This window comes from Dermacentor variabilis, chromosome 6 (assembly GCF_050947875.1).
Source record: "Dermacentor variabilis isolate Ectoservices chromosome 6, ASM5094787v1, whole genome shotgun sequence".
In the NCBI taxonomy this organism is placed as follows: Eukaryota; Metazoa; Arthropoda; class Arachnida; order Ixodida; family Ixodidae; genus Dermacentor; species Dermacentor variabilis.
The window spans coordinates 162,331,529-162,346,608 of NC_134573.1; the positions used below are offsets into that span (position 1 = coordinate 162,331,529).

Sequence of the window (15,080 nt, forward strand, 5' to 3'; positions counted from 1 at the left end):
CTTTTTTTCATTTCCTATATTATTGCCGATTCTCATTTTTAAAAAAACCCTCATGAATAAAGTAAAATGTCTGCTTACAAGATTCATTACAATATCAGTCTTTCCACGAAATGCAACAGCAGTTGCTGACGAGAGCATTTCAGCTTTTCAGATGTGTGTTGCTGGTTGCGAGCTAAAGCTTTTTCTTAAATGAAATTTGTGAAGGGATTTGGAGTCCTTTGTACACACAGCTCAGTGGACTTGTTGAAAGTTCACTTATTGGTTTGATTGATATATAGTTGGCTTCCTGGGCATATGCTGGGTATCCATTCCTTTGTTCCCCCCTTTTTTTCTATTCTAGTCAGGATGCTGCATTTTGTATTTACCATTTCATGACTGCTGTTCATGTGTGATGTTGCTCATGAAGTTGTTTTATCCCTGTGATTTGGAGTTGTGTTGATCATTTGTCTACCCTGAAGTTGGTGTATAGGAAATGCTGTTACTGTTAACTAGCGTGCTTTGTGTGTGTGTGTCACAGGCACTGTGCCAGGACACTGCTAGCCTGTGCCAGTTATTTTTGTGATGCAAAATTGACCTGTGTTAATGGGACTATTGTGTAGGATCTTTCTTGCGTGACACTGACATTTACCCCTTTGGGGTAGTAAAATTTTTCGCGTGACAGAACACTAGAAAAGTTGAATGTTATATGACCCTTCAGTTGTTATTCTGAAAGGGAGAAGAAAATAAAGCAACCCCCGATACCCTCCCCCTCCCCGCCTCTTTTTTTTTTAGTTGAGATATATTTATAGAACCAAGCAATAAACATATAAAATCTCTGCGTGTGGCTGTCATGTGTTACTAGTAGCCAGAGTGTTATTACTAGACAAAGTTGGTTGAAACTGCAGGTAAGATTTTTACGTTGTGCGTGTAACACACACACACGCATATATATATATATATATATATATATATATATATTAGCCTCGCTTAATTGCCTAAATGCACGTGCGCAAACAAAATAGAATAGAAGTGCTTGATTGATCGATTTTTTTTTCAGCCTTGTGCTTTGATTGTATAAATGGACTTGCATACTATTCTTACGGAAGCCGATTATGGAGACCGTACCTATCTGGCTTATCACAAAGTAGTAATCAACCTTAGTGCATGAAACTCTATGGTAAACGTTCGGCAGCATGTTATACCCCTGTAACATGCACGTGAAGGCGAGAACCTGCTGCACACTTCGTAATGCATTAAGTTATGCGATCGGAGGGGTCAGACTTTTTGCAAGACATAACGAGCCGCAGTGTGAAGTAAACGTGTGGCAAGCCGTTGTCTGCGAGCTTCGACCTCTTTACGTTGCCGTCTTGCATGGTCACATTGCTGCTTTTGCAGTTCTACTTCGGCTCGTTTTTGAAAACATTTCTCTTAACGTTGCATCCTCTCAGCAGAGGAAAGCAGTACTCGCGGTCGGACGCGTTGCTTCCGCCACTTTACGCGTCGTATACCTCGTTTCTCGCTTGGCCAGCATCCTCCAGCCGTAGCGTAGTTTCGAGGGGGTTACGCAACGCTTTATTGATGGTTCGGATGCTTGTTTGAGCTTGTTTAATGAAACGTATGCTGTTGTGTGTGCTTTGTTTGGATGATTTCAATGAATGTATGCACTGTTAGCTTCACTTTGCTGCACGCTTGTAGATCCTGCCACAGATCCTGCCTTATGGGTATGAATCACTGCATTTATTGCCACTGCATCTTTGCTTGCTAACAGGGGTATGACAGTTGCTCATATTTTTTTGCACCACTCGACTAGGCGCCCCGTGTTTTAGGTATGAGTCATTGCAACGAGCCACTTAAAACTTTCGCCTCAATAAAAAAAATACAAACAATTTAGGGCCTTATAACGTACTGGCTTGCAGCGCCGCCAAAGTGCTCGCCGTTTTGTTGACGAGAAAGTTGAGGCTGATGGTACGTTCATGACGTCACACCTGCGCTGTTCGCTTGCCCCGACAGAGACGTGGCAACGAACAATTTCTATCAAATCTTCAAGCGGTTGCCTTATTAATTGTGCTATTTGTTGTGTGAAGTGCGTACGGTCAGCCCGGATTACCGACCAGCTATGGGACTCACGTTATCATCTTTGTTCTCACGTCTTTTCGGGAAGAAGCAAGTTCGTATACTGATGGGTGAGTACCGCCTGTGTTCTAGGCCTAAGGAATTTAATGTTTTTCTAGGCTCTTTAATTTTAAAGAACACCTTTATGCCATCTGCCAGCGAGTTCGTTCTGGCGCTTAATGCCAGCAAACGTCAGGCGCGAATTTCTGCGTTTCAAACAAGCCCACAAAGCTAGTTGTGTTTACAATGCTAGACCGGCGAAGGCCCGTACTTGCTGAATGAATAAAATGGAAAGTAGACTGTGTCCTACCGCTACGGCGATATAACTTGCCTTTTGCTGCCCGTGCACTAAACTAAATCAATGTTTGTGTACTTTCAAAACTGTTGTTTTACTGTGTCGCTTGGCTTTTTACAGTTGGCCTCGACGCGGCTGGAAAGACGACTATCTTGTACAAGCTCAAGCTCGGTGAAATAGTGACTACCATTCCTACCATCGGCTTCAATGTTGAGACTGTTGAGTACAAGAACATCTGCTTCACCGTGTGGGATGTCGGAGGACAGGACAAGATCCGGCCGCTGTGGAGACACTACTTCCAAAACACGCAGGTGAGCTGGCTGCGGCGTGCGCCCGCTCCGTTCGTCAGAACGTCTGCTCACCCGAGTTCCGACTCCAGGCCGAGAATCTGCCGCACGAGGCCACGTCCGCCGCTTAGTTTTGACCTCGTTGCTGGAAACAGTCGGAATAGCGGCGTTTCGTTATTGCTGTGACTGGTTGTGTCGAAATTGTGAAAGGGGAGTGGCCGGGCGTGGAAGGCGTGTCTTTATACAGGAACTGGGCCTACATGTTTGGGGCACGTTTAACTCTTCTGAAGGAGGCTGAATCACTGGGATGCATAAAAGGACAACTTAGAGAACGCCTGCTAATTAGAAGACTATGACACAAGTGTGCACTCTTTGTTCAGCGTGCAGAATGGAGAAACTCGCATTCAGTTTCATTCAGTTGTGTAAGTTTCTCAAAATGAATGTACAAACTAAGAAGTGACGATCAACCCAGCAAAAAAAGTTCATATTGTGATTTTATGTACATTGTCCCAGCTTGCATTGTGCATTTGGGCCCTTCAGCCCTCTACGCACTTAGCTATCTTTTTAAAAATTAGAATGAAGCGGCTAACATAACTGATGCAAGTGTAGGGCCCGAGGCTAGTTACGAAGTTACGTGTCACTTCATCAGTCATTGTCACCACTGTCTTGCTAGAAAATGGCAGCATCTGTTATTGTTGCTGGGGAGGTACAATGCCTATGAAAAACGTGAAATGCCGTGAAGTGTACAAAGTGAAGTGCAGCATGAAAATAAGGCATTATTGCACATTGTTGTGCTTTTATTTTGTCAAAGTGTATTGAAATAACATTTAATAATTTTTTGCTGTGATGTGCTTACCTAACAGTGACTTTAGGAAAACATTTGTCCTACCCATGATAGCTTAGTTGGCAACAGTTGACTGGGCTTTCACAAGGTCCAATGAGGCACTTGCCTTTCAGTGAATTGTATGCCGAAGTTTGTCATCAGCTTATGGTGATAGTGTTTTATGATCTACATTGGTGGGGCACAGTGGCTGCAACATTTTGCTGGTGATCACGAAGTCTCTGCACAAATTCCTATAGAGGCAGAGCTCGAATGCAAAAACACTCCCAGGTAACTTCGTGCACAAGTTGAAGAATTCAGTCTGACGACCTGCTCTGCATTGTCCCACGTACTCTATTGCATAGCTCTGGGATATATTTCATAATTTATAATTATTGTGACTTGTTTTCAAACTGCACTGACCTGTTTTCTTTTCTGTTTTTTTTTTCATTTCAGGGCCTCATTTTTGTCGTTGACAGCAATGACAGGGAACGAATCAGTGAGGCACAAGATGAACTGCAGAAGATGGTGGGTTAAGTTCGTATGGTGGTTGTATTTTTAACGGCAAGGGACTCGTGCACTTACACAGAAACCTGTCTTCTCTCCATTTGATTGTTTATAGCTCAGTGAAGATGAATTGCGAGAAGCTATCCTACTGCTCTTTGCCAACAAACAAGACCTGCCTAATGCCATGCCTGCAGCAGAACTCACTGAAAAACTGGGCCTGAACCAGCTGAGAAACCGAAGGGTGAGTGGGTGTACTTGTTTAATACCATGCTTTCCTTTTTCAGTAGGCCTCTTGTGCTGCCTGCAAGGCACTGACGTGTTCATGCCTTCTTTATGTATTCCAGTGCCCCTCAAAGCTAGAAAGTCTAGAGCTGAAAATGTGAAGCTGTCATATGTACTTGCTTCATGATTTGCGTGGGTTTTGAAGTTTTCTAGAGCAACACTTGCGTAGAAGTGAGCGTGTGTGGATATTGCTTCTTGGCACAGAGGGCACAGTGCTTGTATGATATATGTAAGGTTAATACATCCATGACTCTCATAAGGATAATTGCACAAACTAGCAAAGGTGGCACTACAGACAGGTTGCTATTTATTTTCAGTGAAAATAAGATTAAGCACCTGTTTCTGTCATGGTGGGATCTTTAGACTTGCTTCTGTGTAACACCCCCTAAATAAAGCTTCATTGTTTAACTTTATATCACATAAAGGTGGTATGCTGAAGGCATGCTTTGGAAATAAATTATGCAGTCCTTTGCATGAAGACTGCGTGGTGCCATTTCACCTTGCTAATGACAGCGTAGCAACGTTCACATGTACTTCGAAATTTTGCCTGCATCACAAGGTACATTTACGGCTGCCCCAGTATGCCTTGCTATTCTTCTTTGTACATCAGTAAAGCAACTGCACAAATGCAATTTAAGTGGCTATTAATGGATAGCTGAACAAATCTACTAGCAACAGCTGGGCTAATGTGTGATGACATCGCTTGTTAAACTCTGTGCCACTCTCCATGTATTACAAAGGCATTCAGCAACAGCACATTTTATCATGTTAACAATACAAGAAACCAATTATGCCTGTTTTAAATTTAGCTTGAAAACATGCAGCAGAACAAACAATTGGAATTTTTTACTGGATATGTTGCACTCACAGCTGTGACGCATGTGCTGTAATGAACCATTTGCAAAAATGTTGCTGCATATGCACGAGAAAGGTATTTCTAAACAAAATACCCTCAGCCACAACCTAGTAGTATGAAGTATTGTTCCCATTCAACAGCTTCACCATGCATACCTCTCTATTTTGTGAGGTTTGTAGTTAGAGGCTTTTGAATGGTAAAAATGCATACCTTGTCAGTGGCTAGGCATAAGGCATGTGGGATTTTTCCCTTTGTGCTTGCAAAAAGGGAAAATACCCCATGCTTTATGCTATGCGTTTCCTTACACCAGTTAAAGGGTGTAGAGGATGGAAAAATGTAGTCTGTGGAAGAGAGTTTCTTGAAAAAATACGCTTTACAGGGCAGCTGACTTGCATATTTTTTGCAAATGGATATGCAGCACTGTGAAGAGTTCTCAGTCTATTCCAGGATTTTTAAATATGGGACGAAAACTAATGTTCCTCACTCATTGGTAACTGCAGCCAGCGAACCTGCTTGAACGGCAGTATAAACGCACCAGCTGTCACTTCGTGCATGTGATGCCAGGAAAACTTGCTTTCCAACCGCATAGTGAGGTGCAACATTGATGATTCTGGTACAGTGAAACCTGGTTAAACCGTAGTTGGCCGGAGCTCAGAAAAAGTATGTACTAAAAAGTAGTACTGTTCAACCGAAATAGCATGAGATCGCCCACTTACACGTAAAAAATGGAACTCTGAGAGAGTGCGATGAAAGGGGAAAATAACGTACAGTATTTAGTCACTTCACGCGACAAAAGTGTTATTTTCGTTTGGTGTCGCGGCGGCGTAGCAGCGACGACAGCAGCCTCTAAATTACTGGAGCTGCAAGCCAGCTTTTCAGCCAGCCCCCTCTTCTCTGCAAATACTCTTATGGCAGATTCCTTGTTGGCATTACGCATTCTTCGTCCATGGGCACGGTAGCGCCGGAAAAGTCGCGTTGCGCCTTTTTCATTGCGGGGTGCTGTTCTTGTCGCAACAGTTGCATTCATGAGGCTGACGTAACGCGCAGCTTCTGCCACTGTCGGGCCTGAATCGCCCATGCTGTCGCTTTCCATGTCCTCATCACTGTCGCTAGTCAACACTTTGGCAACAACAGAGGCAACAATGGTCAAAAGACGAACCTCGTAGCCGACATCTCGCGGTCGCAGCAGTGCTGCCGAGCAACTTCTTTGCATTCCAATTGCCACACACCGTAGTCAACAGCAGATCCCTGACGCGTGCCAGCGCCGACTGCTTCGTGTCACATTCGATAGCATGAATGATGTCTAATTTTTCTTCTCTGCTGAGCACCCGGCATCTTTTTTATCCGAGCTTCGGCATGGCAAGAGTCCTCACTTGCATGGCGCCACAACGGTCTCTGGCACGCCGCAAAACTGATGTTGAAATTGATGTGGCTTCACGCACAAATGCACAGGGCGCTTGGAGGTCGTTATTCCGACCTCTGAGGCTTGTTCTACTGCCGGGCCGCCCGATGGAGACTATGCACCGCCGTGTTTGCGCGACGAACAGTGGAAACACTACATGTTGAACAATACGTATGCAATAAGCTGATACGGTTTATGCGGATACAAAACACATTTGTTCAATGGCCGCTGAGTCGGGGATTTGACTTTAGTACTTTTAAAGTTAAACTACTGTGTAAGCGGGAAATGTTTGACGAGGTTTTACTGTACTAGAGCTCGCTATGAAATTTTCAAGTTGTCCACTCTCAAAAATACTTAAAGCGTAGAAATACGGTAGACTATTTCACGTGCACTGTACTTGCGAAATGCCCAGCCGCTTGATAAATTGACCTGGTGTATGTCTTTGATCTCAAACAGTATTAAAAAAGAACGAGGGTAGCAATGTGTGCTTGTTGGTTGATCATCATGAAATGGCATGTAGCACAGCAAAAACAAGGACACAAGAAGAGAGAGATGAGAGAAACAAGCACTTGTGTCTGTCTACCATTTTTTCTTGTCCTTGTATTTGTTGCACTACACTGCATGCCATTCCACGATCAAAGAGCACACTGCATGATCACAGTTTGGTGCTGGAAACAAATGGCCAGGCGTTTGTTTCAACTAGTTTTGCAGCACAACGGTTTCAATCAGAAATGTCTGGGTATATGTGTGACAACTTGACCATTAATTTCATTGGTAATTCTGGTTTCAAGGCATTATTTTGGCACGTACCATTGTATACACAGAGCCCAATGAGGTTAATGTGACTGATGAGGTTAATGTGACTGTTACCTTGTAAAGCATATGAACCATTGGATGTATATGTCCATCGAGCAATGCAGGGTAGTACATTTGACTTGCGTTAATTCTACTCAGACGGGACTGACGAAATTGATCGAATTATCCACCGGGTTGAAATAAACAAGATGCAGAAAAAAAATACACCACTGATTCATTTGCCAGTATTTTCCTTATTGGTATAACGAGCCCCCAAATCAGACACGCATCAATTTTCTAGGTGTTTGAAGTAGGAAACTAACATAGAAATGACATTAGAGCTCCTAAACAAAGTAGAAATATAATGCACATCTGATTTTCTAGCAAAATAACTAAACAAAACAAAAACGTGCAAGGGTTTAATGTGTGTTGCACATTAGCAGCCACTTTTCTGAAGTCTGCTTTGCCTCGATACATCCACATTAAGCGGTAAAGCATACAAGTGCAACGAAGCTGGTTTTCGTTTCGTGTCTGATTACACCATGCAGACAGTTCTCAGCCAATTTTTCTTAAAAAAGAAAAGGTGTGCATTAGAATAGGGTAATACTGTAATCATACATTGTGAGCTACAGTTATTGCTTGAAAAATTTCTAGGGCAGGCCATAAACAGTCAAGTGTTCAATGCTTGCATTGCCTCCCAAGTTCTGCCGAGAGAGACGTTGCCACTAAAGAGTTTGCTATTGGGGTCACCATTGGGTCAGGTGCGTGCATACTGGTCAAGTTAACATTATGCAGCTAAGGCCATTTTTAGGATTGAAGTAACTGTAGAATGGAATTGATCAGATTCGAATTTACGGAAGTCTACTGAATTCCTTGCTGAGCCACTCTTGCAAGCAGTGCAATGAGTGAATCCCAAAGGTAACGTGGTTTCTTTCAAATTAATGCCATAACAAAGCTGAATAACCCGCTAAATGCATAGCACTAGGAGAAAGATGTAGTGCTAAATGATGTCTCTGCCTCCACTAAAATGCACGTGTTCTAGTGTGATGCACTCGGAAAAAACTTTTTTGGGCGTATTTTGTCCCCAAACAATAATTGTCATGCATTGCGCTTGCTACTTTCCTTTGAAGAATGCTATATCACGCTGATAATGCCCATGAAATGGTGCAACCTTTTCTTAAGAGTGTAGTGGTTCAATGTATGCAAGTATTCATTATCTAAGATGTGTTGATCTATGGTTGCATTTTCACTGGTAAAATTAAGTGGTAAAAATTAATCTAGAAGCATCGATTATGGCATCTCTTGTAGTTCCAGTGTTGCTTTGGGTAGGTGCTCACTTGTCTTGCCTGGTTAAACTATGTGTTCGATGGTGGGATAAAGCGTTGACCTTTAAGCATAACAGGCTGATGCTCATCAGGCCACAATTGCCCAGCTAACTCTTTGATTTGGTTGGCATGCAAATCAGTTTTCATGACACCACAGGCACAGGAATGAAATGCACAATTAGTCGACCTTACCACTGTCTTCCATATGTATCACATTGCACAGGCTTATAGAAGCGAGTGTGTATTAGTTTCTCCTAATCTTCTCTCAAGACAGCTAGTGGTTTGGGACGCTGTGTTAGACTGCTCTGCCTTTGAGATCGGCCTGGGTCGTACCGGGACATGCCATTGCCATCATACCATTGTTACTGTTGCTGCTTTTGTCACGCATGCACTTGCATCATGTACACAATAGGCCGATGTGACCACAAGTTGTGCTAAAACACCACTGCCACAGTGCGCGGCAGCAGTTGTAGTTTTCCGGCTGCATTGGCGTACTGAGGGCATACGGAACCCAGTATGCACCAAGCCATTCTGATCGTTTTCATTTCGTCGGAGGTGCATTGTGATGGTAAAGGAAAGGAATGAACTGTTCATGCCTGTGTGCTGCAATAAAATATGGTGAAAATGCTGGGAGGAAGCTTTTGCTTGGTGCCAACTCTGATTTCCCTACTAAAATACATGTAAAATGCAAGAATGATTTAATAAGACAACCAGTGGACCAAATTGAATTGAATTTGTTGCAATTGACAGAGAAAGTTAAGTTCTAGTCACCTTATTTAGCAAGCAGAATTTTAGAAGACTTGAAAATTTTCAACATTCCCAAGCATTGGCAAATTGAAAAAAAATTGAAGCGCGAAAATGACAAGTGCGTAGCTCTGCACTGAAAATAGATATTGCAGTTCTGTAACTTGCATCAGTTCGAGCATCTAAAGCGGAAAAATTTGATATTGAACTTACAGCCTGTGCGAAAATGTTAGTGTTCACGAGGGTTTTGCAAAAGCCCTACTCCCAAGTTAGTGACATACTCAAGAGTGGTATATATCACTTTTGTCTACTTTATAAATTTTATTAGGTGCAGTTAGGCAATTGTGCAAATTTTTTTCATTGTAGAGTTACAGTTGAAACTTGATGGTTCAGTTTTATGTAATTTTGCGATTGTCAGAAATTTTTCTAGAAATATTCATACCTCAAATTAAAGAGATTTCACCAAATCTGTGCTGTGGCAGCTGAGAAAAACTATTTCTCCATTCACATATAGTATTTAGATATTAGCTGCCAAGCTAGAGCTTCCTCTGAAGTATTTGTCCTTCGAAAAGACACCAGCTGGCTGTAGGAATGTATATTCAGGTCTAGTAAATGATCCTAACAGAAAGGCTGGTAAAAAATTTGTTTTGTAGGTTGATTTGATCTTGAAAGATTGCATCAGCCCCTAGTTCGTCTTGTAAAAATTTAGCGAAAGGTAACAAGGCATGGAACATGGCACTGAGTCGTTTATGCCGCTGCGGATGCGGTTATGTTGCAGAAGATTAAGCAGTACAGGAAAGAGTGGTCCCACTGATAACTCTGAAGCTTTGGATAAGTCATGTGCAGTGAAGTATTAGCATTATTCTCAAGTGAGAGAGGCAGTGATTAAATCCAGCGATACGAGATGGTATTCGGACATTCAAGACACGTGAGCATTCAATGTGAAGTGTTCGCCGGTCCAGCTGCCAGAACTTATTTGCTGCTCCAACCACAGCTTTTGCCGTAGAAAATATACTCAAGTCATATTAATGGCTTGATAAGGCAATCTTATTGAACTCCTGGCATTGCCGATAGGTAGCACTCCGACTGCAGTACCACGGGGGAATGTTAGCAAGTACGTCTTGCATCATAGACAAATCAAAACCGCACTGACGCAACAAGTAATGTTGCACTTGTATATTAATGAACAACATGTTTGGTTCATTTTAAGTATGTGTGTACGCTTTCTGCAGTGAAAGAAAAGTACAGAAGATAACCAATGCTTCACATAGTCGAAGCTTGCATATAAGTCTGACATTCCTATACATTCTTAACACTTGCACATTCAATTGGTAATTTCTGGTTATTCTTGCGCGTATTTATGGTCATTTAACAAATTGACTAAGACCTATTGCTCCAAGAAGCATGTTGTAACAGAAACTGCACAACACAGTGTTGTTTCGCACAACTATCAGGGAACTTGGAAGCGCCAAGTCAAATGTGACATAAAAATTGCCAATTTAAGCTTCAATGCAGTCTCTGATATTAACCGCTGTAAAAACGTGTTCGTGTGGGCAAATGTCATTAAGAAATTTCAACACTAGGGGGTATATATTGTTGCAGTATGTGCACAGATGATTTCCTTAGTCGAGGCACTGCTGAAATGTAAACACATAATCACCACTGCTTCTGTATGCAAAATGTCGTAATTCGGGAATGTCAAGCTTTAATAGTGCACAGCACCTCAGAAGAGCAACAATCGACGTTGCCAACCTCAGAAGCCAGTGTTTCCCTAGTTGTGCTAAAAGAATTCCTAGATTCCCTCGATTTTTGCGAAATGTGGTTGTTTAGTGTGTCGATATTGTGTCAGTATGACTTCACTAATGGTAAATTTTTGTTTGGGTTGCGTAAATAGACTGCAAATTTTGTAGTAGAAATTTATTTCTAAGGTCTTCTTAAAATGTAAATAGTGAAGTCCCTGTACTCCAGCTGAAATGTTGCAGTTGAAGTTAGTATGCTAACACACCCTCCTTGGAGCCATATTCACAGAAGGCTTCAACAAATAAGTACTTCGTTGTTGTCCAAAGTTGTTTTGTACCCGAACCAAATAGCCAAGATTACACAGAACCGTATTTGAAATGTAAGGAATATGTGCACCAGACTTCCCCTGAAGGATCTAATAACGTAAAAACACATTCCACTTGATGTAATCAATGTAAAGGAAGGTTTTTTTTAAGTACTGTGGTGCTGACATAGCACTACCCACTCACATGCACACTTACACATTATTTGCAGCAAAGCATGAAGATATGTGACCATTTTTTGTATTTTCCTTAAGTAAAACTTGCCCAAGCACGTGAACACTGGGACTATATCCAATGTTGCTTTGCCTATGGGCAGTTCCCAGTAAATTTTAGTAGATGCATGCATAGTCGGCTGTTCAGCACCACGACCACGTTGTTGTGCTCGACGCTAGTATCGTACTTACTTGCATAATGATCGCACTCGCGTAATGATCGCACCCCTGAATTTTGTCGTCAAAATTAGTTTTCTGTTCTTTTTCTTTCTTGTGTAAAGATCGCACCCCGAACTTGCCGCAGCGATATGTCGCGTGCCAAGTCTAGCTAATGATGATCGCGCTTACCATCTGTCGAATGCTATCGCATGCTACACAAACGACTCGAGACATACCAAGCAGTCTACAAGCACCAAACATTCTTGAGCAGATGCCCCATTTCATTCCTTTCATCACTTTCTGTACTTCCATGAAAAAAAAAAAAAGAAGAGCTGCAGCCAAACTTGCCTTGGCTTTATTTGTAGGCTTTATAATGATTGTGGTCAACAGCAACAACAAAAGGTGCCTTTCGATTCTTCTCGTCTGCACTCGTGGGCACGCAACAATTCGCGAGCGGCGACAGTAGTAGCCACGTTTACACTCATACACTAGAAGTGCACCCTATTTGTACGCCAACACTTGTAACACAGCTAACATTTGCCCACCCTTAGCAGAAACATGCCGTATTAGGATAGTAGTGAAGAAAAATGCCAGTTTCCGCAGCATGCCCGCCATGCATTTCTATGTCACTGGCAGCTAAGCGCACCCATCTGTTTCTGTCCCCTCAAAGTGGACATAGCTGCGTTATTGTCGCAAACTTGCCAACATTAACATTATGATTCACTACTGATATGGAAGAAACTGGTTCAATGCATGTAATGTACTCGTGAGAAGAAAAAACATCACGTTCGGCGTGTTCGGCTTGCTCCCCCGGCTACCATTTTTGTTTTGGTGTCCCACACTGTTTCAGCGGCAGCCGCCTATTTGTTGGCCTGTTGTCATCCCGCAGCAAATGCAGGGTGAAAAAAAAAAAATTCTTTTCGTGGGGAAATTTAAATAGCATAATGATCGCACCCCCGAATTTGCATCAATTTTTTTTTCAATAAAGTGCGATCAATATGTGAGTAAATACGGTATATGTGTCCACTTGCACCCAGATTTGCCAGTGCTGCTTCATTTGGTGTTGCATCGTACGTTTGTTGTGCCAGTGTGAGATAAAACATTTCATTCAGAGTCCACAGATATCAACAGCACAGCTGTCCCGGTGTGTGCATTGACACACACCGGGACGCACCAGTGCTATATGCTGCATTCACCATATGTAAGATGTGCTCGCTGCTCTGCTGTGTAGTAAAAGACGTCTTGGTTGTTATATGAAAGTAAAACATCGTCCAACCATTTCCATTTCCATCGTCCAACCAGTCCAACCATTTCTATGTCTTAGCATAAAATTTCCCCAAGTATGCACCAATTTTTATATTTCCCTAAACCAGGCCAAGTTCCCTAGATTTAGGGAAATTTTGGCAATATACGGCCTTGCATATTGTTCATTGCAAAAAAAAAAAAAAAAAATGTAACAGCACTTCTCACAGCTGGTGCGCATTAACAAATGCAAACTTTCAGAAACATGCTTTTCAAATCAAAAGAATACAGTTTTGCACACCTCTAGCCGCACAGCCTAGGCAAAATTTTTCGCTAAATAAGCACCACTGCTTCCACAAAACTAGTTAAAGATGCAAAGTGGATAACAGTCGTGTGGGGCCTTCCCGCTATGTACAATATTGAGGTTCACAGGAAGAGCGAGGCTTTTAGTGACTAACTGTGGTGGAACGAGGAATGTTGTAAAAGCCAACGTTTTGACATGGACACTTGTCTTTGTCAGGTCCATGACGAAGACGAGTCCACTTGTAGAAATTGTTTCCCTCTCCAACCACTGTGATAATCACACGTTGGTCTGGAGCTTTATGATGCTGTCGCAGACGTGAATGTGAAGTAAGATCACAGGGGCCCAAAGATGGGTGTTGCTGCAGTGCAAACTATCAATCTGTGGTTATACATTTTTCTCTGCTAGTTGTTCTTCACTCACTCACTCACGTCTGCTTCTCTATCTTGCAGTGGTATATCCAGTCTACTTGTGCAACACAGGGACAGGGTCTGTACGAAGGTCTCGACTGGCTCTCCAATGAGCTCTCAAAAGCAAAGTAACTCCTGCTTCCCTTTCGGCAAGCAAGCAAGCGAGGGGCAGCGACCATTTTCCTGAAGAGGAGGAGGAGGAGAAACTATTTGCAAAGGGGGGACAGCTGCCATCATGTGAAGTACAGAAGAAAGCTTCCACCGCACTCTCTCCTCGTGCTTTTGCAAGAACCACCTGGAGATGGCAAATGCTTTGGAAGCTGTCACGAGGCTGGTGTTAAGCCAGCTTTGTCAACCAGTGCTGCTTGTAAACACATCTTATTATTTAAATTTTCAAACAAGCAGCACTGATGAAAACTGTACTTGAAGACATGCTGTTTTCAAAGCATGGCACTTTTTTTCCCTCTATTTTCATTGTGTGTGGGCAGTAATAAATTATCACTCCTCTCTTTTTTATTGTGCTAAGTTTTGAGAAAATTGTTGGGTTTTTGTAGGGGCTGATGTTCGAGACAGCTTGGGACCTTGCAATGTTGATGCTAAGCTGCTTTTCTTTTTAGCTGCTGCATTTCCCACCATGTAGCAGTGGCTGTAATGTGCGATTTGCATCATGTATTTTTTGTACAACACATGCGCACTGGGAGAAAACCAAAAAGTTAGTCATGTTAAATTCTAGTTTACACTTTCCAGGTGCTGTTTTTTGATGGTGTTGAAGCTCCACCTAGATTGTGCGTGTGACCTACTGTGTGTTCTTACTTGTACATATTTCTTGGTAGGGGAAATTTTGTTTGTACTTGATCTGTCGGGCATTTATGGGACCAACCTGACTTGACTGTTAGTAGGCATCGGCAGAATGAGTGTCTTGTCACGCAAGTTTCTGTGGCATATCAAACCTCACATGCCTGTATAAGGATTCAAAATTTCAGGGAAGACGTGGTCATCAATTGTCTCCGAACTTCTGCCGCATTTAAGAACTTTGACACTAAAATTGTTCTTTTTGGCACCTGTGATAACTGCACCTCTGTTCGTCTGGTTGATTTCTGCTGTTTTTAATTCCATGGAGTCATGTTGCCTAGGCCTGACAAGTCATGTAATAAAGTATAGGATGAAATGCTTCTTGTTCATTACTGAAAACAGCACACACTGCCATGACATTTGTACCAAAATACGCCTGCACAGAGGAAATGTTGAATTGGTGCACAGTCTCGTAATGAAAAACTACTTCAGCAGGA

The 15,080-nt window shown here is 42.4% G+C and overlaps 1 protein-coding gene across 1 annotated transcript; it reads left to right on the top strand.

Moving 5' to 3' along the window:
• Positions 1-1,947: 1,947 nt before the first annotated feature.
• Arf4 (ADP-ribosylation factor 2) lies at positions 1,948-14,961 on the top strand. The gene is made up of 5 exons (XM_075696551.1): positions 1,948-2,162; positions 2,507-2,697; positions 3,950-4,021; positions 4,116-4,241; positions 13,834-14,961. The coding sequence occupies exons 1-5, from the start codon at positions 2,096-2,098 to the stop codon at positions 13,921-13,923; spliced, it is 546 nt and encodes a 181-aa protein (XP_075552666.1). The 5' UTR covers positions 1,948-2,095; the 3' UTR covers positions 13,924-14,961.
• The last annotated feature ends 119 nt before the right edge of the window (positions 14,962-15,080 follow it).